Below are 25,773 nucleotides of genomic sequence, written 5' to 3' on the forward strand. Positions count from 1 at the left end.
CGGATAAAAAACGTACCCGATTTAATCTGATTATTACTCCTGTCCAGAAACTAGAATATGCATATAATTATTAGCTTTGGATAGAAAACACTCCAAAGTTTCTAAAACTGTTTGAATGGTGTCTGTGAGTATAACAGAACTCATTTGGCAGGCCAAAACCTGAGAAGATTCCACGCAGGAAGTGCCCTGTCTGACAATTTCTTGCCCTTCTTGATTATCTCTATCCATTACAGGGGATCTCTGCTGTTACGTGACACTTCCTACGGCTCCCATGGGCTCTCAGAAGGCGGCAAAAAGCTGAATCGTGGCTTTGCAGGCTCTGGCTGAAAAAAAGTAGCGCGTTTGGATAGTGGCTGGTCACAGTACTGTGAGACTCAGGCTCGTGCCCGAGTCGACCCCATGCTTTATTTTCTTTCGTCTGTTTACCTAAACGCAGATTCCCGGTCGGAATATTATCGCTTTTTTACGAGAAAAATGGCATAAAAATTGATTTTAAACAGCGGTTGACATGCTTCGAAGTACGGTAATGGAATATTTAGAAATCTTTTGTCACGAAAAGCGCCATGCTCGTGACCCTTATTTACACTTCGGATAGTGTCTTGAATGCACGAACAAAACGGCACTATTTGGATATAACAATGGATTATTTTGAACCAAACCAACATTTGTTATTGAAGTAGCAGTCCTGGGAGTGCATTCTGACGAAGAACACCAAAGGTAATCAAACTTTTCTAATAGTAAATCTGACTTTGGTCAGGGCTAAACTTGGTGGGTGTCTAAATAGCTACCCGTGATGGCTGGGCTATCTACTCAGAATATTGCAAAATGTGCTTTCACCGAAAAGCTATTTTAAAATCGGACACCTCGATTGCACAAAGGAGTTCTGTATCTATAATTCTTAAAATAATTGTTATGTTTTTTGTGAACGTTTATCGTGAGTAATTTAGTAAATTCACCGGAGGTTTGCGGGGGGTATGCTAGTTCTGAACGTCACATGCTAATGTAAAAAGCTGGTTTTTGATATAAATATGAACTTGATTGAACAAAACATGTATGTATTGTATAACATAATGTCCTAGGTGTGTCATCTGATGAAGATCATCAAAGGTTAGTGCTGCATTTAGCTGTGGTTTTGTTTTTTGTGACATTATATGCTAGCTTGAAAAATGGGTGTGTCACGTCCTGGCCAGTATAAGGTTAATTGGTATTGTAGTTTGGTCAGGACGTGGCAGAGGGTATTCGTTTTATGTGGTTCGGGGTGGTGTGTTTTGTTGAAGGGGCATTTGGTTTAAGTATTCCGGGGTTTTTGGGCACTGTTTGGTTTTCAGGTATTCTATGTTTAGTCTAGTATGTCTGTTTCTATGTTTGGTTAATTGGGGTTGGGACTCTCAGTTGAAGGCAGGTGTTGTCTATCTGCCTTTGATTGAGAGTCCCATATATTAGGGTGTGTTTGTGTTTGTTATTTGTGGGTGATTGTTCTGTGTTAGCCTTGTGCTTTGCAGACTGTCAGTTTATCGGTCGTTTTCTTGTTTGTTGTTTTGTGGTCGTTTTGATTTAATTAAATGTTCAAAATGAACAATCACATACCTGCTGCGTTTTGGTCTACCTTTTCCGATGACGATTTCGCAATATCGTCAGAAGACGAAGATAAATGTGACAGGGTGTCTGATTATTTCTGGCTGGGTACTCTGCTGACATAATCTAATGTTTTGCTTTCGCTGTAAAGCCTTTTTGAAATCGGACAGTGTGGTTAGATAAATTAGAGTCTTGAATTTAAATTGCTGTGAAATAGTGATATGTTTGAAAAATGGACGTTTTTGTATTTTTGAGGAATTTGTAATTCGCGCCACGCCTATCATTGGATATTGGAGCAGGTGTTCCGCTAGCGGAACGTCTAGATGTAAGAGGTTTTAAATAAAGGTGAAATAAAAAAAATAAAAGAAGGGCAGGAAAAGAGAAGTATGAATAAGCATGGACACAACTAATGCAGATGTTTTGGTTTTGTGGGAGTACTGTACAACTCGGAGACAAGAAATCAAATCAAATCAAATGTTATTTGTCACATGCGCTGAATACAACCTTACCGTGAAATGCTTACAAGCCCTTAACCAACAATGCAGTTCAAGAAATAGAGTTAATAAAATATTTACAAAATAAACTAAAGTTAAAAATAAATGTAATCAATTAAAAAAGAACACAATAAATGTACATAACAATAACGAGGCTATATACAAGAAAAAACTACATCGTTGCCAAAAGCAAACATAAAACTGAATCTAGGCTTCTTCCCCCCAGGAAGAGAAATGCTGATGTGTCAGGAAAACCAGACTAGTACATCAAATATGCTTTAGACAGAGAGAGAGAGAGTACCAGGTGCTGGAATGTGTGCTTTAGGCAGGTGAGTAGAGGGATTATGCCACACGGTTTCTCTAAGACATTATGCTGCACATATGTTAAGAAAGAAAGACAATAACACTCACAGCACTATCCTCCAAACCTAACGGCTCCATACGAGTCCCTGTCATTTACACGTTGAGATTTCCTCTTATCTAGGCACCAGGTCCAGAGACACATTTCTGACATGCTTTGTCTCATGCAAAAGTCCACCAAGCCAACCAGAGTTAACTAATATTGAGCCAGGGCTCATTGGTGAGTTAACACCAGTCTCTTCTGTGTCATGGCTTAGGTCTGGGTTGTGGCTAGACACATGCTTTTGTATCTATTTGGTGGCTCACAAAAAGACTGAGATGGCTTTAAGTGGGCAACAACAAAGAGAAGATTGGGACCCTCTGCTTTAATCCAACTGTCTCTGGACCTGGTGCAAAGGGGATGATGCAAGACTTCTAACCTTCCAATTACTTTTCAGGATTCCAAGTTAGATAAAACATTTACAGAGAATAGAATTAAGCCAGGAAACATTGAAGTGATCATCAGCCTCCCTCCACTCCCTCCATCCCTGAGAGAAGAAAGAGAAGAAGAGGTGTTTCATCTTTCAGATAGAGTGTTAAAACTAGAGGCAGAGGAGGATGAGAAGAGAGGGAGAAGTCATAACACTGTCTCTGATTAGGGTTGGGTTTGAAGGTGTTGCAACACAGCATGCAGTGTGTGTGTGTGTGCGCGCATGTGTGTGTGCACATGCTTGAGTGTATGCGTGTGTGTCGTGCATGTGTGTGTGTCAATACAAAATCCCAAAATAACCAATTACTTTAGCCAACACAGTTACCTCTTGTTCCTTAAATCTCCTACCCCTCGTCTTATCCATATTAATGTGACATATACTTGCGACTTCAAGCTGCCTTTCTAATACTGTCTGATCAGGAGAAGACTGGAAACGAAAATGAATTCTCTCTAATTGGCGACAAGAAGCGATGACGATGTTAGCCTTGTGCGGAAGAGAAAAACTAAAGGTTTTCGATGTGGTCTTGATATAAGAGAGACTGTCTAAGAACAGAAGAAATAAACCAGACGGAGGCGAGGGAGAGAGGCAAAGAGACAACATAGAAAGAAGGTTAGGTAACCTTTGTGAGAAAGAAAAAAGGGAGAGTGGAGAAAGAGAGAAAGTGAAGTGTGATGAGTTGCTGTGTGGGCTTTGAAAGGTTGATTACTCTGTAAAGGCATGGAGACAGCATAGAATCTCCACCTCTCTGTCAATCAACATCACAACATGTGAAGAGGTGTGCTGCAAAAATTGGATATGCAGCACTACTCAACAGCAGTACTTGATAAACAGCGTCTCATTTTAACACCGTCATTCTGTGATCATTTCAGAAATATACTGAACAAAAATCTAAAAACGCAACATGCAAGGATTTCAAAGATTTTACTGAGTTACAGTTCATATAAGGAAATCAGTCAATTGAAATAAACTTATTAGGCCCTAATCTATGAATTTCACATGACTGGGAAAGGGTGCAGCCATGGAGGGTATAGGTCCACCCACTGGGGAGCGAGGCCCAGCATATCAGAATTAGTTGTTCACCACAAAAGGGTTTTATTACAGACAGAAATTCTCCTCAGCACCACCCCCACACTTCGTCAGACGATCCCGCAGGTGAAGAAGCCGGATGTGGAGTTCCTGGGCTGGAATGATTACACATGGTCTGCGGTTGTGAGACTGGTAATCTAAAACGACGGAGGCGGCTTACGATAGAGAATTGAACATTCAATTCTCTGGCAACAGCTCTGGACATTCCTGTAGTCAGCATGTCAATTGCATGCTCCCTCAAAACTTGAGTTATCTGTGGCATTGTGTTGTGTGACAAAACGGCAACTACATTTTAAAGTGGCCTTTTATTGTCCCCAGCACAAGGTGCACCTGTGTAATGATCATGCCGTTTAATCGGCTTCTTGATATGCCACACCTGTCAGGTGGATTGATTATCTTGGCAAAGGAGAAATGCTCACTAACAGGGATGTAAACAAATGTGTGCACAAATTTGAGAGAAATAAGCTTTTTTTTGCTTATGAAACATGGGACCAAGACTTTACATGTTGTGGTTATATTTTTGTTCAGTGTAGGTGACAGCTGTATCAGTAACCAGGGTCATAATTTCCCATGGTCTAAATACTGTATGTCAGCTGTATCAATAACCAATGTGATCATTTCCCATGGTCTCAACATCTGTCAGCTGTATCAATAACTGTAGCGGGGTGCGTAATTGGCGGCAGAGAAGTCAGGCGCAGGAGAGCAGAACTGGGTAATAACCGGAGATTTATTAAGCAAAACCAACGGCATCCAGAACAATAAGATAAATGGGCACAAAAATAACCCGTTGTGCGCTCACGGGGAACGTGCACAAGCACTACAATAAACAATCCCACACAAAGACATGGGGGGAACAGGGGGTTAAATACACAACAAGTAATTGAGGGAATTGAAACCAGGTGTGAGGAAAAACAAGACAAAACACATGGAAAATGAAAAGTGGATCGATGGTGGCTAGAAGACCGGCGACGCCGACCGCCGAGCGCCGCCAGAACAAGGAGAGGACCCGACTTCGGCGGAAGTCGTGACAATAACCAATGTTCCGACTCATTAAGAAATGAAAAGAGAACCACCATAGAATCACAGCTCGATCTTTCTCTTCAACTACTGTACATGAATAACTCACATGATGTCTTGAACGGTTCTCGGTGTCTGTTCAGTATTGGTAGGATGAGTACACCACAGGAGGTTGGTGGCACCTTAATTGGGGAGGACGCGCTTGTTGTAATGGCTGGAGTGGAATAAGTGGAACGGTATGAAATATATCAGACCTTCCATTCGCTTCATTCCAGGCATTATTATGAGCCGTCCTCCCCTTAGCAGCCTCCACTGGTGCATATATTCTGAGACTGCATATAGCTTATCACATAAACCATTTCCTATTAGGGCTATTTGCGCATTTTGAGTTGCTGGTGTCTTTTCTTATGCAAAGTAACAAATATCCTTACAGAGCATTGCAGCATCTACCACACTAAGCGGTACCTTTCATCACACACAGGCTACCACACTAAATGTTATTTATGACTTTGGGTACTTTGAAAATGTACCCCCTGGGTCACTCCATTACTCACGCTGTCTTAGAGCAGGTAAGCCACTCTGATACCCAGCTTGTTGTGAGCTAATAATGTGCTGCTTTGGTTTCAGTTTCTGGCTCAGCCATCCATTTTAATAAGAGCTATGTAAATGATGATGATGTGTGAGCATTGTGTGTGTGTGTGTGTGTGTGTGTGTGTGTGTGTGTGTGTGTGTGTGTGTGTGTGTGTGTGTGTGTGTGTGTGTGTGTGTGTGTGTGGTGTGTGTGGATCACATAAACAGTGAGCAGCAGCTGCAGGGCTGGTGATATGAGGCAAGACAATAGACATATCTTCACAACCTCTCTGTGTCATTGGTTTCAACAGACTGTCAACACTGCAGAGTGGTGACTGTAACAGGTGAGCATTTAACGTGTCAGTGGCTGGAGATGTGGCTGCTTTCGTGTCTATGTTCATTTCAATTCACCTTTTACTGCAGTGTGCTAAATCAGGGTCACACAGTGTAGTTTGAAACAAACATATACACCTCACACACATGATAAGGATTTGATTTGATTGAATGGGCAAATAAAAAGACATCTACCATGTCAGATATAGAGTTGAAATGTAATACATTTTGAGTTTGCATCCCAATATCACACTTTATATACATCACAGAAGACTGAAATATACACTGCTCAAAAAAAATAAAGGGAACACTTAAACAACACAATGTAACTCCAAGTCAATCACACTTCTGTGAAATCAAACTGTCCACTTAGGAAGCAACACTGATTGACAATAAATTTCACATGCTGTTGTGCAAATGGAATAGACAACAGGTGGAAATTATAGGCAATTAGCAAGATCTGTGGTGGTGACCACAGACCACTTCTCAGTTCCTATGCTTCCTGGCTGATGTTTTGGTCACTTTTGAATGCTGGCGGTGCTTTCACTCTAGTGGTAGCATGAGACGGAGTCTACAACCCACACAAGTGGCTCAGGCAGTGCAGCTCATCCAGGATGGCACATCAATGCGAGCTGTGGCAAGAAGGTTTGCTGTGTCTGTTAGCGTAGTGTTCAGAGCATGGAGGCGCTACCAGGAGACAGGCCAGTACATCAGGAGACGTGGAGGAGGCCGTAGGAGGGCAACAACCCAGCAGCAGGACCGCTACCTCCGACTTTGTGCAAGGAGGAGCAGGAGAAGCACTGCCAGAGCCTTGCAAAATGACCTCCAGCAGGCCACAAATGTGCATGTGTCTGCTCAAACGGTCAGAAACAGACTCCATGAGGGTGGTATGAGGGCCCGACGTCCATAGGTGGGGGTTGTGCTTACAGCCCAACACCGTGCAGGACGTTTGGCAAATTCGCCACTGGCGCCCTGTGCTCTTCACAGATGAAAGCAGGTTCACACTGAGCACATGACAGACGTGAGAGTCTGGAGACGCCATGGAGAACGTTCTGCTGCCTGCAACATCCTCCAGCATGACCGGTTTGGCGGTGGGTCATTCATGGTGTGGGGTAGCATTTCTTTGGGGGGCCGCACAGCCCTCCATGTGCTCGCCAGAGGTAGCCTGACTGCCATTAGGTACCGAGATGAGATCCTCAGACCCCTTGTGAGACCATATGCTGGTGCGGTTGGCCCTGGGTTCCTCCTAATGCAAGACAATGCTAGACCTCATGTGGCTGGAGTGTGTCAGCAGTTCCTGCAAGAGGAAGGCATTGATGCTATGGACTGGCCCGCCCGTTCCCCAGACCTGAATCCAATTGAGCACATCTGGGACATCATGTCTCGCTCCATCCACCAACGCCATGTTGCACCACAGACTGTCCAGGAGTTGGCGGATGCTTTAGTCCAGGTCTGGGAGGAGATCCCTCAGGAGACCATCCGCCACCTCATCAGGAGCATGCCCAGGCGTTGTAGGGAGGTCATACAGGCACGTGGAGGCCACACACACTACTGAGCCTCATTTTGACTTGTTTTAAGGACATTACATCAAAGTTGGATCAGCCTGTAGTGAGGTTTTCCACTTTAATTTTGAGTGTGACTCCAAATCCAGACCTCCATGGGTTGATAAATTGGATTTCCATTGATTATTTTTGTGTGATTTTGTTGTCAGCACATTCAACTATGTAAAGAAAAAAGTATTTAATAAGATTATTTCTTTCATTCAGATCTAGGATGTGTTGTTTAAGTGTTCCCTTTATTTTTTTGAGCAGTATATTTAAAAAAACGTTTGACATAAAAACACCAGATTTTCAGCGTTTTTTTTTTATAAATAAATGTTTATTATGAAACATTCCACCCATGAGTCCACAAGGTCATTTGACTGCATGAAAAGAACAGAATCAATTCGTCGGGGCATGGACTCTACAAGGTGTCGAAAGCATTCCACAGGGATGCTGGCCCATGTTGACTCCAAAGCTTCCCACAATTGTGTGAAGTTGGCTGGATGTCCTTTAGGTGGTGGACCATTCTTGATACACACGGGAAACTGTTGAGCGTGAAGAACCCAGCAGCGTTGCAGTTCTAGAGATACTCAAACCGGTGCGCCTGGCACCTACTACCATACCCCGTTCAAATACACTTAAATATTCTTGCCCATTCACCCTTTGAATGGCACACATTAACAATCCACGTCTCAATTGTACCAAGGCTTAAAAATACATCTTTATAACCTGTCTCCTCACCTTCATCTACACTGATTGAAGTGGATTTAACAAGTGACATCAATAAGGGATCATAGCTTTCACCTGGATTCAACTTGCCAGCCTATGTCATGGAAAGAGCAGGTGTTCCTAATGTTTTGTACACTCAGTGTAGATCGCTGTGTATAGGAGAGAGAGAGATGGAGAGATCCAGGGGAGAAGATTGAATCTCAGCTCTGGGGAGACGGTTGATATCAGACTGGTATATCTGTGGTACATCTGTTATTTTTGCTGAGGGAGAGGGCAGCCAAGCTGGAGATTGAAAAATATTTTCTGAGATAAATACCTATTTGACCAGTACTGGTTCTGTCAGAATGACTCCCACCTGAACAGTCCGTTCTGATGAAATTACAACCTTTCCATCCTGCTGGACCATTTCTGCCTACTAATGTTGATAGACAGAAATACCTAGCGCAACCTTGATTGGAATACCTAGCGCAACCTTGATTGGAATACCTAGCGCAACCTTGATTGGAATACCTAGCGCAACCTTGATTGGAATACCTAGCGCAACCTTGATTGGAATACCTAGCGCAACCTTGATTGGAATAGGGAATAGTCCACGTCATCGGCCCCCGGGGAGCAGTTGCTGTTGTGGTTTAACTGCCTTGCTCAAGGGCAGAACAACAGATTCTTCCACCTTGCCTGCTCGGGGATTCGAACCAGCGACATTCTGGCTACTGGCACAACTCTCTTAACCGCTTGGCTACCTGCCACCTACTGGTGTGCAAGCTGGGTGTGTGTGTGTGTGTGTGTGTGTGTGTGTGTGTGTGTGTGTGTGTGTGTGTGTGTGTGTGTGTGTGTGTGTGTGTGTGTGTGTGTGTGTGTGTGTGTGTGTGTGTGTGTGTGTGTGTGTGTGTGTGTACAATCACCGCAACAGAGGGAGCAGGGGCAACAAATGACCCATCAGCCAATAACAAGCTCAGCAGGGAAGTTTCTTTCAAATCAGGCTTCCCACACGACTGCCCCCAGTCTCTTGTCTGTCTGTCTCAGACCAGACAAACCACAGGGCACAGGTCTCACATTAACATCTGAATAATAACTATGAACTGAGAAATTATTTAAATCTCTAATAGTCTGTCTGTTTTTTCCTGTAATTCTCTCTCTTCTCCCTCCCCCTCTATCCCTCTCCCTATACCCCTGTCTCCCTCCCCTCTATTCCTCTCCCTATACCCGTCTCCCTTCCCCTCTATTCCTCTCCCTATACCCCTGTCTCCCTCCCCCTCTATTCCTCTTCCTATACCCCTGTCTCCCTCCCCCTCTATTCCTCTCCCTATACCCCTGTCTCCCTCCCCTCTATTCCTCTTCCTATACCCCTGTCTCCCTCCCCCTCTATTCCTCTTCCTATACCCCTGTCTCCCTTCCCCTCTATTCCTCTCCCTATACCCCTGTCTCCCTCCCCCTCTATTCCTCTCCCTATACCCCTGTCTCCCTCCCCCTCTATTCCTCTTCCTATACCCCTGTCTCCCTTCCCCTCTATTCCTCTCCCTATACCCCTGTCTCCCTCCCCTCTATTCCTCTCCCTATACCCCTGTCTCCCTCCCCTCTATTCCTCTCCCTATACCCCTGTCTCCCTTCCCCTCTATTCCTCTCCCTATACCCCTGTCTCCCTTCCCCTCTATTCCTCTCCCTATACCCCTGTCTCCCTTCCCCTCTATTCCTCTCCCTATACCCCTGTCTCCCTCCCCTCTATTCCTCTCCCTATACCCCTGTCTCCCTTCCCCTCTATTCCTCTCCCTATACCCCTGTCTCCCTTCCCCTCTATCCCTCTCCCTATACCCCTGTCTCCCTTCCCCTCTATTCCTCTCCCTATACCCGTCTCCCTTCCCCTCTATTCCTCTCCCTATACCCCTGTCTCCCTCCCCCTCTATTCCTCTCCCTATACCCCTGTCTCCCTCCCCTCTATTCCTCTCCCTATACCCCTGTCTCCCTTCCCCCTATTCCTCTCCCTATACCCCTGTCTCTCGCCCACTCTAATCCTCTCCCTATACCCCTGTCTCCCTTCCCCTCTATTCCTCTCCCTATACCCCTGTCTCCCTTCCCCTCTATTCCTCTTCCTATACCCCTGTCTCCCTTCCCCTCTATTCCTCTTCCTATACCCCTGTCTCCCTCCCCCTCTATTCCTCTCCCTATAGCCCTGTCTCCCTTCCCCTCTATTCCTCTTCCTATACCCCTGTCTCCCTTCCCCTCTATTCCTCTTCCTATACCCCTGTCTCCCTTCCCCTCTAATCCTCTCCCTATACCCCCATCTCTCTCTTTTCCACTCCTTATTTTGAGTGTAAAATATTGTTTATATGTACTGTAGCTCTCTTGAACCTAATATTGTGGTACAGTTAAAAACACACTAACACAAATTCCCAAAATTGTGTGGGTGCGAACCAGATCAAGTTAGTGACAGTCTCCAATCTCCGACAGTCTTGCCAAGGTCCCTCTTCAAACCTATCCATTCAAACTAACAGAACTCCGAAGGCCCTTCACGTCTTTACAGATGACTCAACTCTCAACATATGTATTATTTTCTCCAAGGTTAGAGGTTAGAGAGATGAGGGAAAGAGAGAGAGAGGGAAAGAAAGAGATGAGGGAAAGCGAGAGATGGAGGGATGGTCATGCAGACTGGAGTGCTTGTAAAAACAGAACGGATGAAAGAAGGTGGATTTTTGTTATGCTGTCGAACTAACCCCTTGCGCTCCAGCATCCCGTCAAGGCTATAGTGTTGTGAATATGGTAACACAAAGAAAACATATGTATTACATACTCTACAAAGCACATACTATTGCAGGAATGTACATTGTGTAGGATGGAGAAAGGATTGTGTAGGATGGAGAAAGGCTTTCTGTTGACTGACCAAAAGGAAACATCCAAATCTGGGACTTTGTAAATGTACCATGACCCAGATGCATTAAGAGTGTAATAGTTACACATGATAAGAAAAAGTCCAAAGTGAAAAGGAATTTGAATAAAACAGGTGGATGGTTGCCCTGCCCTGAGGATAGCTCCCCCGCAGATGTAAGGTAATAAGCAATAGAATTGTAGTGTAATAAACTACATGGTCTGTTCCTCACTAAGTGCACTCGGTGCTGCTTTCCCAAATGCTTTCAACCTCTCGTGGCACTATGTGCTGCACTCGCTGCTGGTTACTCCCACACACTTGGCCATGCGCAAGTGTACACACACACACACACAATCTGCCAACCATGGCCTTTATTCTCTGCACTTCAATCACTGTGGTTACCATTGATTAGCATGTATATGCCTGCATTGTGACATGTGTGAACTCGTGTGTGTGTGTGGGTGTGTGTGTGTGTGTGTGTGTGTGGTGTGTGTGTGTGTGTGTGTGTGTGTGTGTGTGAGTGTGTGTGAGTGTGTGTGAGTGTGTGTGAGCCACTACGTATAGCATAGCTGAACAGGTGTACTCTCTCAACCTGCTCCAGGTGGACCTGCACCAAACTCCACCCCGTCTCTCTCAACACACATGCATCTGAAGCATGCTGCCATGAACTATGCTCCAGTATGTGGGTGAATCTCCATGTTGAGGATGTAGATGGGTATAATATGCAGGAGAGATGAGCATGTAGGGATCCACCAAATTGAAATGGGAATGGTTGATTATCATACTGTAATCTGCAGCACAGACCGATAGGAAATAAACATACATTTGATAGTGATGTATTGTATATGAATGAGAAGGAGGGGGGAGTTTACAGTGAAAAGGAAAAATAGATACTGTACCGTTCAAAAGTTTGGACACACCTACTCATTCAAGGGTTTTTCTTTATTTTTTTATATTTTCCACATTGTAGAATAAATGTGAAGATATCAGAACTATGAAATGACATGTTTGGAATCATGTAGTACCAAAAAACTATTAAACAAATCAAAACATATTTTATATTTAAGATTCATCAAAGTAGCTACACTTTTTCTTGATGACAGCTTTGCACACTCTTGGCATTCTCCCAGCTTGCTTCATGAGGTAGTCACCTGGAATGCCTTGTTAAAAGTTAATTTGTGGAATTTCTCTCCTTAATGCGTTTGAGCCAGTCAGTTGTGTTGTGAAAAGGTAGGGGTGGTATACAGAAGATAGCCCTATTTGGTAAAAGACCAAGTCCATATTATGGCAAAAACAGCTCAAATAAGAAAAGAGAAATGACAGTCCATCATTACTTTAAGACATGAAGGTCAGTGAATAAAGAACATTTCAAGAACTTTAAAAGTTTCAAGTGCAGTTGCAAAAACCATCAAGCTCTATGATGAAACTGTCTCTCATGAGGACCGCCACAGGAAAGGAAGAGTTACCTCTGCTGCAGAGGACAAGTTCATTAGAGTTACCAGCCTCAGAATATGCAGCCCAAATAAATGCCTCACAGAGTTCAAGTAACAGACACATCACAACATCAACTGTTCAGAGGAGACTGTGTGAATCAGACATTCATGGTCGAATTGCTGCAAAGAAACCACTACTAAAGGACACCAATAATAAGAAGAGACTCGCTTGGGCCAAGAAACACGAGCAATGGACATTAGATCGGTGGAAATCTGTCCTTTGGTCTGATGAGTCCAAATGTTAGATTTTTCATTCCAACCGCCGTGTCTTTGTGAGACGCAGAGTAGGTGAATGGATTATCTCTGCAAGTGTGGTTCCAACCATGAAGCACGGAGGAGGAGGTGTGATGGTGTCGGGGTGCTTTTCTGGTGACACTGTCTGTGATTTATTTAGAATTCAAGGCACACTTAACCAGCATGGCTACCACAGCATTCTGCAGCGATACACCATCCCATCTGGTTTGTGCTTAGTGGGATTATCATTTGTTTTTCAACAGGACAATGACCCAACACACCTCCAGGCTGTATAAGGGCTATTTGACCAAGAAGGAGAGTGATGCATCAGTTGACCTGGCCTCCACAATCACCCAACCTCAACCCAATTGAGATGGTTTGGGATGAGTTGGACCTCAGAGTGAATGAAAAACAGCCAACAAGTGCTCAGCATATGTGGGAAATCCTTCAAGACTGTTGGAAAAGCATTCCTCATGACCTGGTTGAGAGAATGCCAAGAGTGTGTAAAGCTGTCATCAAGGCAAAGGGTGGCTACTTTGAAGAATCTCAAATATAAAATATATTTTGATTTGTTAAACCTTTTTTTGGTTACTACATGATTCCATATGTGTTGTTTCATAGAAAATAGTAAAAATAAAGAAAAACCCTTGAATGAGTAGGTGTGTCCAAACTTTTGACTGGTACTGTAACTCAACACCAAACATGTAAACTGTATACATTTTAAGGAAAAATACAAATGTATACAAATTAATTTCATAGTAATACTGAACTCTACGGAACAAGTTTACACATTAATAAATGAGTGCTACACATTTGTGGTGAATGTGACGCTCTCCCTTTACATAACCTGGTGAAATGCGCTGCATAAATACCCAACCATTATTACTGTCATTATCAACGCCAGCCGTAGTGAGAGTAAGTAACCTGCGCTATTGATCAGATTAAGTCAAAGTGCGTGAGAGTAATCACATTGTCTCTGCTTTCTAGGGCCCTGCGTATCTCCTGTATTTTTCTGTATTCATGAGAACCAGCTGCAGTTACAGAAGTGGAAACAGATGGCTCTGCAGCTACACAACATAGCTTCTCTTTGATGACTACACACCATTTGAAGCAATTTAACAGCCCACGTCTCTTTAAACCCTGTCGAGAAGACTTCTTGTCCTTTAATGTTCATCAAAGGACTAACATAGCTGTGGAGAAGACTGGGGGGGTGAAAAGATTACGGCTGAAATGGCCTCCAAATCACAGTCTCATTAGAGAGCAGCCTGTAACGGCGGAGAGATGACACCATTTTGTGTCAAACAGATCTGTTCCCCCATTTTGGAAAATAATTACCTGTGATCTGCATCTACACACTCCATTCATCATCCTCACCATCATACTAATCAGAACCAACTCTGACCTCACAATGGGCTCTATTTCAAAATGGTAGAATACAAAACAAGACAGCGCCATCATAATGTTCTTCCACACAACTTATGGTAACAGCTCGTCACACGTCACCTCACATCACACAGGTGGAAAGAAATAGAGGGAGAAAGCGAACGCGGCACTTAGATGAGGCAGAAATGGAGGAAGGAGGAAGGGATTGAATAGGATGGACAGTAAGGGAGAAATGGAAGGAGACGGTAGAGGAGGGAGGACATAGAGGTCAATGAAAGAGAAATAAAGGAAGTGAAGAGAATGGAGGGATGACTATGGAACTTTGCAAAGACCCAAACGGCGTTCCATAGATGACGCAGGTTAGACAATGCCAGATATATAGAGGTGGGAAAGATTAAGAAAAGGAGAACCTTTATGCAGTGTTAAAGATCTGTCCCACAGACGGGACTTGGCACCCAACCAAGTCTTACCTTGATGTTGTCAAAGGAGGCCTTGTTAGTGACATCGTAGAGCAAGAGGAGAGCTGGGGAGAGATCACAGACACAGAGCATATAAACAGGCTATCTACGAATGGCGTCCACTAGAATCACTATGATAAGACTTGACAGAAAGTAAAAGTCAATCAACGGAAAACTTCCATTTTAAAACCTTTTAAATTGATCATACATATTTGGCACAATGTCATGAAATTAGAACAGAATATAGAATAGTGAAGAACCTGACCGTCTATCTGCGGTTGGAAATTCTGAATATGTAATCAGCCGAGCCAGAATGATCACGTTTCAACCACAGTGAAACAAAGCCCACTGATGGCCTGTACCACAGTGATATAGCATCATTCATCAATACATAACATTCATAATGGCACTTCCACCTCCGAAGTCAATACACAATAGTGACATGACAGCCTTTACATAAGCAACTATAGTATGCATTGGTTGAAGCTCAATGTTAAATCCCCTACCGTCATATCTAAGCCACTATGACACCAATGTCGATGAAAATTCACAAATGAACTTGGAGGTACACAACACAATCTTCGCCTCAGGGTGGTTAGCATTAGGAACGTCAGAAATGTTTGGACCCAAACCTAGCTCAAATTCTAGACGTTGGATTAAAATGAGGCTACGGCATCAATACAGGGACAATTAGACTTTGATCCATTTAGACTAAATACGTTTGTATGTGCAACAGTTTTTATTAAATTCACAGTTTAACCGCTCACGTGCACATTTCAGTCCAATAAAAACCATTGATATGCTACCTTTTTGTAGCATTTCTGTCAATGCTAACATCTTTTCAGCCGAATCTTAGAGCGCATATGGCTGAAATCATCTGTGTAAACTGCAGACCAGGAAACTTGTGTGTAATCAGAGCACAAACAAATAAGATAGCGGACGTCCTTGGCTGCTATTATAGCCAGTTAGATACACCAAACTTGGGAACTTTGGGAAAACTGCCATGCTGCTAATTTATAATACTTGCACACACCAGAACAGACGCGCCACTGTTAGAAGATCCAGAGCAAATTCTAGCCCTAACCTTATGCATTAATTATGCAATTTTCTTCTTGTCATTATAATTCAACTTTGTGCTGACTGATCAACACAGTGTCAAGTTACTTTTTAACGTGTTCCAGAAGTCGCCATCCACACAAAGCATCTAGGTAAAACATCATCCTTGCTTGCTTGCGGGACCTGTGCGCAGTCAAAAGAAAAACACAATGCTTGCTAACTTGGTTAGCTATGTTGTAAAATCAACTGTTAAAGAAAAAGTAATTTTAACAAGCAAGAGACATAAACGTTCAATGTACTGAGTGAATGAACAAAGACATTGTGGAACAAACGTGTCCTGACATCACCAGACTGTCCATTTAAAGAGATTGTCAAGTTAATGTATCTACAGTATAACAGTGTTTGAAGTGTAACGGTTTGCGTCACCATCCTGGGATTTGAAGGCCCTGGGTTCGCCTACCGGAGAATTTTGACCATTCACTTGCGTGTATAGATTTTTTCCCAACACACACCCACCGGTGTGCACACGCCAACACACTGTGTTTATTATCATTTATTAGGTGTCTCTGAAAAGAGCCTTTGGGTTCATTGAGCATTGTTGAATGGCAAGAGACAGGGAGTGTGACGTGTACTAGTACTACTTTGCACGTCTTTTATTTTATTTAACCTTTATTTAAACAGGGAGTCACATTGAGATTAAATATCTATTTTACAAGAGAGCCCTGTATATATTACAATAAAAACAGAATAATAAAACATACACATATGTGTATGAGACAATATAATTCAGCATACAATAACAAAATAAACATATTTAATCAAAGCAATCACATTCAACTAGATAGAGGTCCTCAATTAATAATTTAAAACTGCCTGAGTGGCACCAGCACATCTAGCTGCAGTGAACTCTGCAGATTGTTCCACAAATTAGGGGCAAAAAAAACGATGCAGATTTTCCCAAATTGTGGAGACTTAAGGGATCTCTAGCGTTATTCATTCCTGAAAACGGGTTTGTTAACTTATGATTCTTAACTTAATTAATGAAGTTACATATGAAGGGAGTCTCTGAACGATTGCTTTATAAATAAATCGAAGAGAATGCCGCTCCCTTCTTACAAACAGAGAGGTCCATCCCACATTTTTATAGACTTCAAAGAGGAGGAGACAACAGTGGAGAAACTAGCTCTTAAACTCTCAAGGAAGACGACGTTGCCCTCATCCGTCAGATGTAAGCCATCCCTACGGTACAAATGCACGCAATAAGTTGCACAGGTTGCAAACATTTCTCATTTTCAGGTGCCACTTTGTCATTTGAGAAGCTAAGACATTTGTCAAGCGGGTCCAAGTGAGCTGACAAACGACTAACGCCTTTTATGCACACAGTACATCGCACACTATCAGTAGCACTTTTGTACACGTAATGTAGAAAACATTAAGAACTTTCCATGACAGACTGACCAGGTGAATCCAGGTGAAAGCTATGATCGCTTATTGATGTCACTTGTTAAATCCATTTCAATCAGTGTAGATGAAGGGAAGGAGACAGGTTAAACAAGGATTTTTAAATCTTAAGAAAATTGAGACATGGATTGTGTATGCGTGCCATTCAGAGGGTGAATAGGCAAGACAAAATATTTAAGTGCCTTTGAACGGGGTATGGTAGTAGGTGCCAGGCCCACCGGTTTGTTTCAAGAACTGCATCGCTGCTGGGTTTTTCACACTCAACTGTTTCCCGAGCGTATCAAGAATGGTCCACCACCCAAAGGACATCCCACAACTGTATTTTGTATTTATTATGGATCCCCATTTGTTCCTGCCAAGGCAGCAGCTACTCTTCCTGGGGTCCAGAAAAATTAAGGCAGTTATACAATTTTAAAAACATTACAATACATTCACAAGAGATTTCACAACGCATTAAGTGTGTGCCATCAGGTCCCTACTTTACTACCACATATCTACAACACAAAATCCATGTGTACGTGTGTGTATAGTGTCTATGGTATCGTGTGTGTGTATGCATGTGTGTCAAATCAAGTGAAATGCTTACTTACAAGCCCTTAACCAACAATGCAGTTTTAAGAAAAATACCCACAAAAAATGAAATGAAAGTAATAAATAATTAAAGAGCAGCAGTAAAATAACAATAGCGAGGCTACAGTTGAAGTCGGAAGTTTACATACACTTAGGTTGGAGTCATTAAATCTCGTTTTTCAACCACTCCACAAATGTCTTGTTAACAAACTATAGTTTTGGCAAGTCTGTTAGGACACAAGTAATTTTTCAACAATTGTTTACAGACAGATTATTTCACTTATAATTCACTGTATCACAATTCCAGTGGGTCAGAAGTTTACATACACTAAGTTGACTGTGCCTTTAAACAGCTTGGAAAATTCCAGAAAATTATGTCATGGCTTTAGAAGCTTCTGATAGGCTAATTGACATCATTTGAGTCAATTGGAGGTGTACCTGTGGATGTATTTCAAGGCCTACCTTCAAACTCAGTGCCTCTTTGCTTGACATCATGGGAAAATCAAAAGAAAATAGCCAAGACCTCAGAAGAAAAATTGTAGACCTCCACAAGTCTGGTTCATCCTTGGGAGAAATTTGCAAACGCCTGAAGGTACCACGTTCATCTGTACAAACAATAGCACGCAAGTATAAACACTATGGGACCACGCAGCCGTCATACCGCTCAGGAAGGAGACGCATTCTGTCTCCTAGAGATGAACGTAATTTGGTGCGAAAAGTGCAAATCAATCCCAGAACAACAGCAAAGGACCTTGTGAAGACGCTGGAGGAAACCGGTGCAAAAGTATCTATATCCACAGTAAAACGAGTCCCATATTGACATAACCTAAAAGGCTGCTCAGCAAGGAAGAAGCCACTGCTCCAAAACCGCCATAAAAAAGCCAGACTACGGTTTGCAACTGCACATGGGGATAAAGATCGTGCTTTTTGAAGAAATGTCCTCTGGTGTGATGAAACAAAAATAGAACTGTTTGGCCATAATGGCCATCGTTATGTTTGGAAGAAAAGGGGGATGCTTGCAAGAACACCATCCCAACCGTGGAGCACGGGGGTGGCAGCATCATGTTGTGGGGGTGCTTTGCTGCAGGAGGGACTGGTGCAATTTACAAAATAGATGGCATCATGAGGTAGGAAAATTATGTGGATATATTGAAGCAACATCTCAAGACAGTCAGGAAGTTAAAGCTTGGTCGCAAATGGCTCTTCCAAATGGACAATGACCCCAAGCATACTTCCAAAGTTGTGGGAAAATGGCTTAAGGACAACAAAGTCAAGGTATTGGAGTGGCCATCACAAAGTCCTGACCTCAATCCTATAGAAAATTTGTGGGCAGAACTGAAAAAGTGTGTGCGAGCAAGGAGGTCACTAAACCTGACTCAGTTACACCAGCTCTGTCAGGAGGAATGGGCCAAAATTCACCCAGCTTATTGTGGGAAGCTTGTGGAAGGCTACCCAAAACGTTTGACCCAACAATTTAAAAGCAATGCTACCAAATACTAACTGAGTGTATGTAAACTTCTGACCCACTGTGAATGTGATGAAAGGTAATTGAGGTAACATGTACATGTAGTTATTAAAGTGACTATGCATAGATAATAAACAGAGAGTAGCAGCAGCGAATGGGGGGGGGGGGGCAATGCAAATAGTCTAGGTAGCCATTTGACTAGATGTTCAGGAATCTTACGGCCTGGGGGTAGAAGCTGTTTAGAAGCCTCTTGGACCTAGACTTGGCGTTCCGGTACCACTTGCCGTGCGGTAGCAGAGAGAACAGTCTATGACTAGGGTAGCTGGAGTCTTTGACAATTTTTAGGGCCTTCATCTGACACCACCTAGTATAGAGGTCCTGGATGGCAGGAGCTTGGCCCCAGTGATGTACTGGGCCGTTCGCATTACCCTTTGTAGTGTCTTGCGGTCGGAGGCCGAGCAGTTGCCATACCAGGCAGTGATGCAACCAGTCAGGAAGCTCTCGTTTGTGCAGCTGTAGAACCTTTTGAGGATCTGAGGACCCATGCCAAATCTTTTCAGTCTCCTGAGGGGGAATAGGTTTTGTCGTGCCCTCTTCACAACTGTCTTGGTATGCTTGGACTATGTTAGTTTGTTGGTGATGTGGACACCAAGGAACTTCAAACTCTCAATCTGCTCCACTACAGCCCCGTCGAAGAGAATGAGGGTGTGCTCGGTCCTCCTTTTCCTATAGTCCACAATCATCTCCTTTGTGTTGACCACGTTGAGTGAGATGTTGTTGTCCTGGCACCACACGGCCAGGTCTCTGACCTCCTCACTATAGGGTCTCTCGTCATTGTCGGTGATCAGGCCTACCACTGTTGTGTCATCGGCAAACTTAATGATGGTTTTGGAGTCATGCCTGGCCATGCAGTCATGAGTGAACAAGGAGTACAGGAGGGGACTGAGAAAGCACCCCTGAGGGGCCCCCTTGTTGAGGATCAGCGGGGCGGATGTGTTGTTACCTACCCTTACCACCTGGGGCGGCCCGTCAGGAAGTCCAGGATCCAGTTGCAGAGGGAGGTGTTTAGTCCCAGGGTCCTTAGCCTATTGATGAGCTTTGAGGGCACTATGGTGTTGAACGCTGAGCTGTAGTCAAGGAATAGCATTCTCACATAGTTGTTCCTTTTGTCCAGATGTGAAAGGGTGGTGTGGAGTGCAGTAGAGATTGCATCATCTGTGGATCTGTTGGGGCGGTATGCAAATTGGAGTGGGTCATGTACATACTACCTCAACTAACCGGTGCCCCTGCACATTGACTCTGTACCGCACCCCCCTGTATATATTGTTATTTTTTGCTACTGCTCTTTAATTACTTGTTACTTTTATCTCTTATTCTTATCAGTATTTTTTGAAACTGCAATGTTGGTTAGGGGCTCGTAACTAAGGTCTACACCTGTTGTATTTGGCTCATGTAACTAATACAATTTGATTTGACCTGAGTTCAATTTCGAGTCTCATAGCAAAGGGTGTGAATATATTATTTACATCATTTTTAACATAATCATTATGAGGTATTGTGTGTAGACTGATGAGAATTTTTATTTATTTAATCAATTTTAGAATAAGGCTGTAACGTAACAAAATGTTGAAAAAGTCAAGGGGTCTGAATAACGTTCTGGAGGCAAAGGCGGGTCCGGTACTAGGTTGGTGTACCTAATAAACTGTCTGGTGAGTGTATAAATATACAGTACCAGTCAAACGTTTGGACACACCCACTCAGTCAAGGGTTTTTCTTTATTTTTACTATTTTCTACATTGTAGAATAATAGTGAAGACATCAAAACTATGAAATAACACATATGGAATCATGTAGTAACCAAAAAGGTGTTAAACAAATCAAAATATATTTTATATTTGAGATTCTTCAAAGTAGCCACCCTTTGCCTTGGTATAGAGAAGATAGCCCTATTTGGTAAAAGACAAAGTCCATAGTATGGCAAGAACAGCTCAAATAAGCAAAGAGAAATGACAGTCCATCATTTCCTTAAAACATGAAGGTCAGTCAAGAACTTTGAAAGTTTCTTCAAGTGCAGTCGCAAAAACCGTCAAGCTCTATGATGTAACTGGCTCTCATGAGAACCGCCACAGGAAAGGAAAGCCCAGAGTTACCTCTGCTGCAGAGGATAAGTTCATTAGAGTTACCAGCCTCAGAAATTGCAGCTCAAATATATGCTTCAAGGAGTTCAAGTAACAAACACATCTCAACTAGACGTCGACCGATTAATCAGCAATTATGGGCAATTTCAAGTTTTCATAACAATCGGTAATCTGCATTTTTGGACTCCGATTATGGCCGATTACATTGCACTCCACGAGGAGACTGTGTGGCAGGCTGACCACCTGTTATGCGAGTGCAGCAAGGAGCCAAGGTAAGTTGTTCGCTAGCTTTAAACTTATCTCATAAAAAACAATTAATCTTAACATAATCACTAGTTAACTACACATGGTTGATGATATTACTAGTTTAACTAGCTTGTCCTGTGTTGCAAATAATAAATGCGGTGCCTGTTAATTTATCATCGAATCACAGCCTACTTCGCCAAACGGGTGATGATATAACAAGCGTATTCGCAAAAACAGCACTGTCGTTGCACCAATGTACCTAACCATAAACAAAAATGCCTTTCTTAAAATCAATACACAAGAATATTTTTTTAAACCTGCATATTTAGTTAAAAGAAATTCATGTTGGCAGGCAATATTAACTAGGGAAATTGTGTCACTTCTCTTGCGTTCTGTGCAAGCAGAATCAGGGTGTATGCAGCAGTTTGGGCCGCCTGGCTCGTTGCGACCTGTGTGAAGACCATTTCTTCCTAACAAGGACCGTAATTAATTTGCCAGAATTTTACATAATTATGACATAACATTGAAGGTTGTGCAATGAAACAGCAATATTTAGACTTAGGGATGCCACCCGTTCGATAAAATATGGAAAGTTCCGAATTTCACTGAAAGAATAAACGTTTTGTTTTCGAAATTATAGTTTCCGGATTGGACCATATTAATGACCTAAGGCTCGTATTTATGTGCGTTTATTATATTATAATTAAGTCTATGATTTGATATTTGATAGAGCAGTCTGACTGAGCGGTGGTAGGCAGCAGCAGGCTCGTAAGCATTCATTCAAACAGCACTTTCCTGCGTTTGCTTGCAGCTCTTAGCAATGCTTGAAGCACAGCGCTGTTTATGACTTCAAGCCGATCAACTCCCGAGATTAGGCTGGCAATACAATAGTGCCTATAAGAACATCCAATAGTCAAAGGAATATGAAATACAAATGGTATAGAGAGAAATAGTCCTATAATTCCTATAATAACTACAACCTAAAACTTCTTAATTGGGAATATTGAAGACTCATGTTAAAAGGAACCACCAGCATTCATATGTTCTCATGTTCTGAGCAAGGAAATTAAACGTTAGCTTTTTTACATGGCACATATGGCACTTTTACTTTCTTCTCCAACACAGATTTTTTGCCTTTTTTAAACCAAATTGAACATGTTTCATTATTTATTTGAGACTAAATTGATTTTATTTATGTATTATATTAAGTTAAAATAAAAGTGTTCATTCAGTATTGTTGTAATTGTCATTATTACAAATATATATAAAAATCAGCCGATTAATTGGTATCGGATTGTTTTGGTCCTCCAATAATCGGTATGTCACATCCTGACCCTAGTAAGATGTCATTTTCTATAGTAGAGTAGGGCAGGGTGTGACAGGGGGTGTTTTGGGTTGTTCTATGTTTTCTATTTCTATGTTTAAGTTCTAGTTTTTCTATTTCTATGTTGGGGTTGATCTCTAATTGGAGGCAGCTGATCCTCGTTGCCTCCGATTAGAGATCATATTTAAGTAGGGGTTTTTCGCTTCCTGTTTTGTGGGTTATTATCTTTTGAGTAGTGTGTTTTCCTCTCTGCGAACACGTTGCATTTTGGTCCGATCCGTTAGACAACCGTGACATTATCGGTATTGAAAAATCATAAATCGGTCGACCTCTAATCTCAACATCAGCCGTGTGGAGGAAACTGTGTGAATCAGACCTTCATGGTCGAATTGCTACAAAGAAATCACTACTAAAGGACACCAATAATAAGAAGAGACTTGCTTTGGCCAAGAAACACAAGTAATGGACATTAGTTCGGTAGAAATCTGTCTTTTTTCAACAGGACAATAACCCAACACACCTCCAGGCTGTTTAAGGGCTATTTGACCAAGAAGGAGAGTGATGGAGTACTGCTTCAGATGACCTGGCCCCCACAATCACCTGACCTCAACCCAATTCAGATGGTTTGGGATGAGTTGGACTGCAGAGTGATGGAAAAGCAGCCAACAAGTGCTCAGCATATGTGGGAACTCCTTCAAGACTGTTGGAAAAGCATTCCTCATGAAGCTGGTTGAGAGAATGCCAAGAGTGTGCAAAGCTGTGTTATTTCATAGTTTTGATATCTTCACTATTATTATACAATGTAGAAAATACTACAATTAAAGAAACCCTGGTAGGTGTGTCCAAACTTTTGACCTCACATAAGGGTTTACAAGAAATTGCTCCACAAGAACTTAGCTAGACTCTCCTCTCCTCAAAACAATTAGGAATGAATGTTTCCATCCAACCCCCCCGCCCCGCTCCACTTCTCTCTATGGCATTTCACGGCCAATTTATTTATGGTTCAATTATTTTATTCTGTTTCAGTTTTTGGGGGGTGGGGAGGGGGAACAATTCCATGAAGGGTGCATAATTAGCGTATGGCTGGGGAGAATGAAGCCGTAGCCTGCTCCATTCCTCTCACTGATAACACAGCCATGGCTTTTTACACACCACCAGTGGGGAGGGGGGAGGGGGGGGGGGTCTGTCTACTGGAATAAAGCAGCTGTGATATACAGCCTTGAACAGAACAGACCAGACCAAAACAAACTACAACAGACCAGAACAGTCCACAACAGAACAGACCAAAACAGACCATGTCTGAATGCAGCCGTCTTTATCAGCCTCTAACAGAAGAGTGAGAGAAGCAGACAAAAAAAACTAATTTCCTCTCCTCTCCTTCACCCTCTCCAGTCAAATTAACTCCCCTGTAACAGTGGGAGGAAGAGGGGAAGGTTCCGGTGGAGGTTGAGGGAACTAAAGTTTGGTAAACTGTTGCTCCCAGGTGTTCCTAGTCAAATTCAATCAAATTTTATTGGTAAAATACACATATTTAGCAGATGTTATTGCTGGTGTAGCGAAACACTTGTGTTCCTAGCTCCAACAGTGCAGTAATGCCTAATAATTCACAACAATACACACAAATCTAAAAGTAAAAGAATGGAATTAACCTCTTGACGGTCGCCTAGGATAGGGGGCGCTACAGCGATTTTTGAAAAAAATTTGTGCCCATTTTAAACGGCCTCCTACTCAAACTCAGAAGCTAGGATATGCATAGAATTAATACTTGTGGAAAGAAAACACCCTAAAGTTTCTAAAACTGTTTGAATGGTGTCTGTGAGTATAACAGAACTCATATGGCAGTCAAAACCCCGAGACCGATCGTAACAGGATGTGGAATTCTGAATTGCATACTCAACTTCATCACTTTGCCTATAAATCACACCGTGAGCAATGGTTCATTGAGCACTTCCTATTGCTTCCACTAGATGTTCCCAGTCTTTACAAAGTGGTTTGAGTCTCCTACTGTGAAAACTGACAGAATGCGAGGCTGTGGAAAGTGGTCACATGAGGAGGGCCATCACCATTATGACGCCGGCGCCCCTGGCTACCCTCCCCTTTCGAAACGTTTAGAAAGACAATGCAATCGTCCCCCTTGAATCTTATTGGAGCTCTGGTTGAAAAAGGCCCTAAAGATTTATGTTATACAACGTTTGACATGTTTGAACGAACCTAAAAATAAAAAAAAATGAATTTTATTGAAAGAGGAGTCCCGCGGCCGACGGAACTTTTGGAGCAGCCTTCAGAACGTGCTAACAAGAACAAGCTATTGGGACATAAAGGATTAACTTTTTCGAACGAAAATACATTTGTTGTGGACCTGGGATTCCTGGAAGTGCTTTCTGATGAAGATAATCAAAGGTAAGGGATTATTGACAATAGTATACAAGAGTAGATTTGATATGCGATTGTTCCAAGATGGCGCAGACCTGTAACGGTAGCCTATTTTTCTGAGTATCGCATCCCCTTTTATCGCAAAGTGTGATTACCCAGTAAAGTTATTTTTAAATCTGGCATTACAGGTGCTTTCAAGAGATATTCATCTATAAATCTTAGAATGACAATATTACATTTTAAAAATGTTTTTGAATAGTAATTTAGTAAATTGTAGCGCTGTTTCACCGGATGCATTTGAGGGAAAATAGTTAGTCAACGTCACGCGCCGATGTAAAATGCTGTTTTTATATATAAATATGAACTTTATCGAACAAAAGAATGCATGTATTGTGTAACATGATGTCCTAGGAGTGTCATCTGATGAAGATTGTCAAAGGTTAGTGCTGCATTTAGCTGTTTTTTGGTTATTTGTGATGCATGTGGTTGGTCGGAAAATGGCTATGTGGCTACTTTTACGATATACTCCTCTAACAT

The 25,773-nt window shown here is 42.4% G+C and overlaps 1 protein-coding gene across 1 annotated transcript in view; it reads right to left on the reverse strand.

The window, feature by feature from the left end:
* The window catches only part of rab26 (RAB26, member RAS oncogene family), a 137,201-nt gene that overhangs the window by 30,701 nt on the left and 80,727 nt on the right, over window positions 1-25,773 (reverse strand). Inside the window, exon 5 of the mRNA XM_014158416.3 lies at window positions 14,616-14,668. Coding sequence (XP_014013891.1) covers window positions 14,616-14,668 — 53 coding nt within the window. The remainder of the gene's footprint in view (window positions 1-14,615; window positions 14,669-25,773) is intronic.

The sequence above is a fragment of the Salmo salar genome, chromosome 19 (assembly GCF_965601325.2).
Source record: "Salmo salar chromosome 19, fSalSal1, whole genome shotgun sequence".
NCBI lineage: Eukaryota > Metazoa > Chordata > Actinopteri > Salmoniformes > Salmonidae > Salmo > Salmo salar.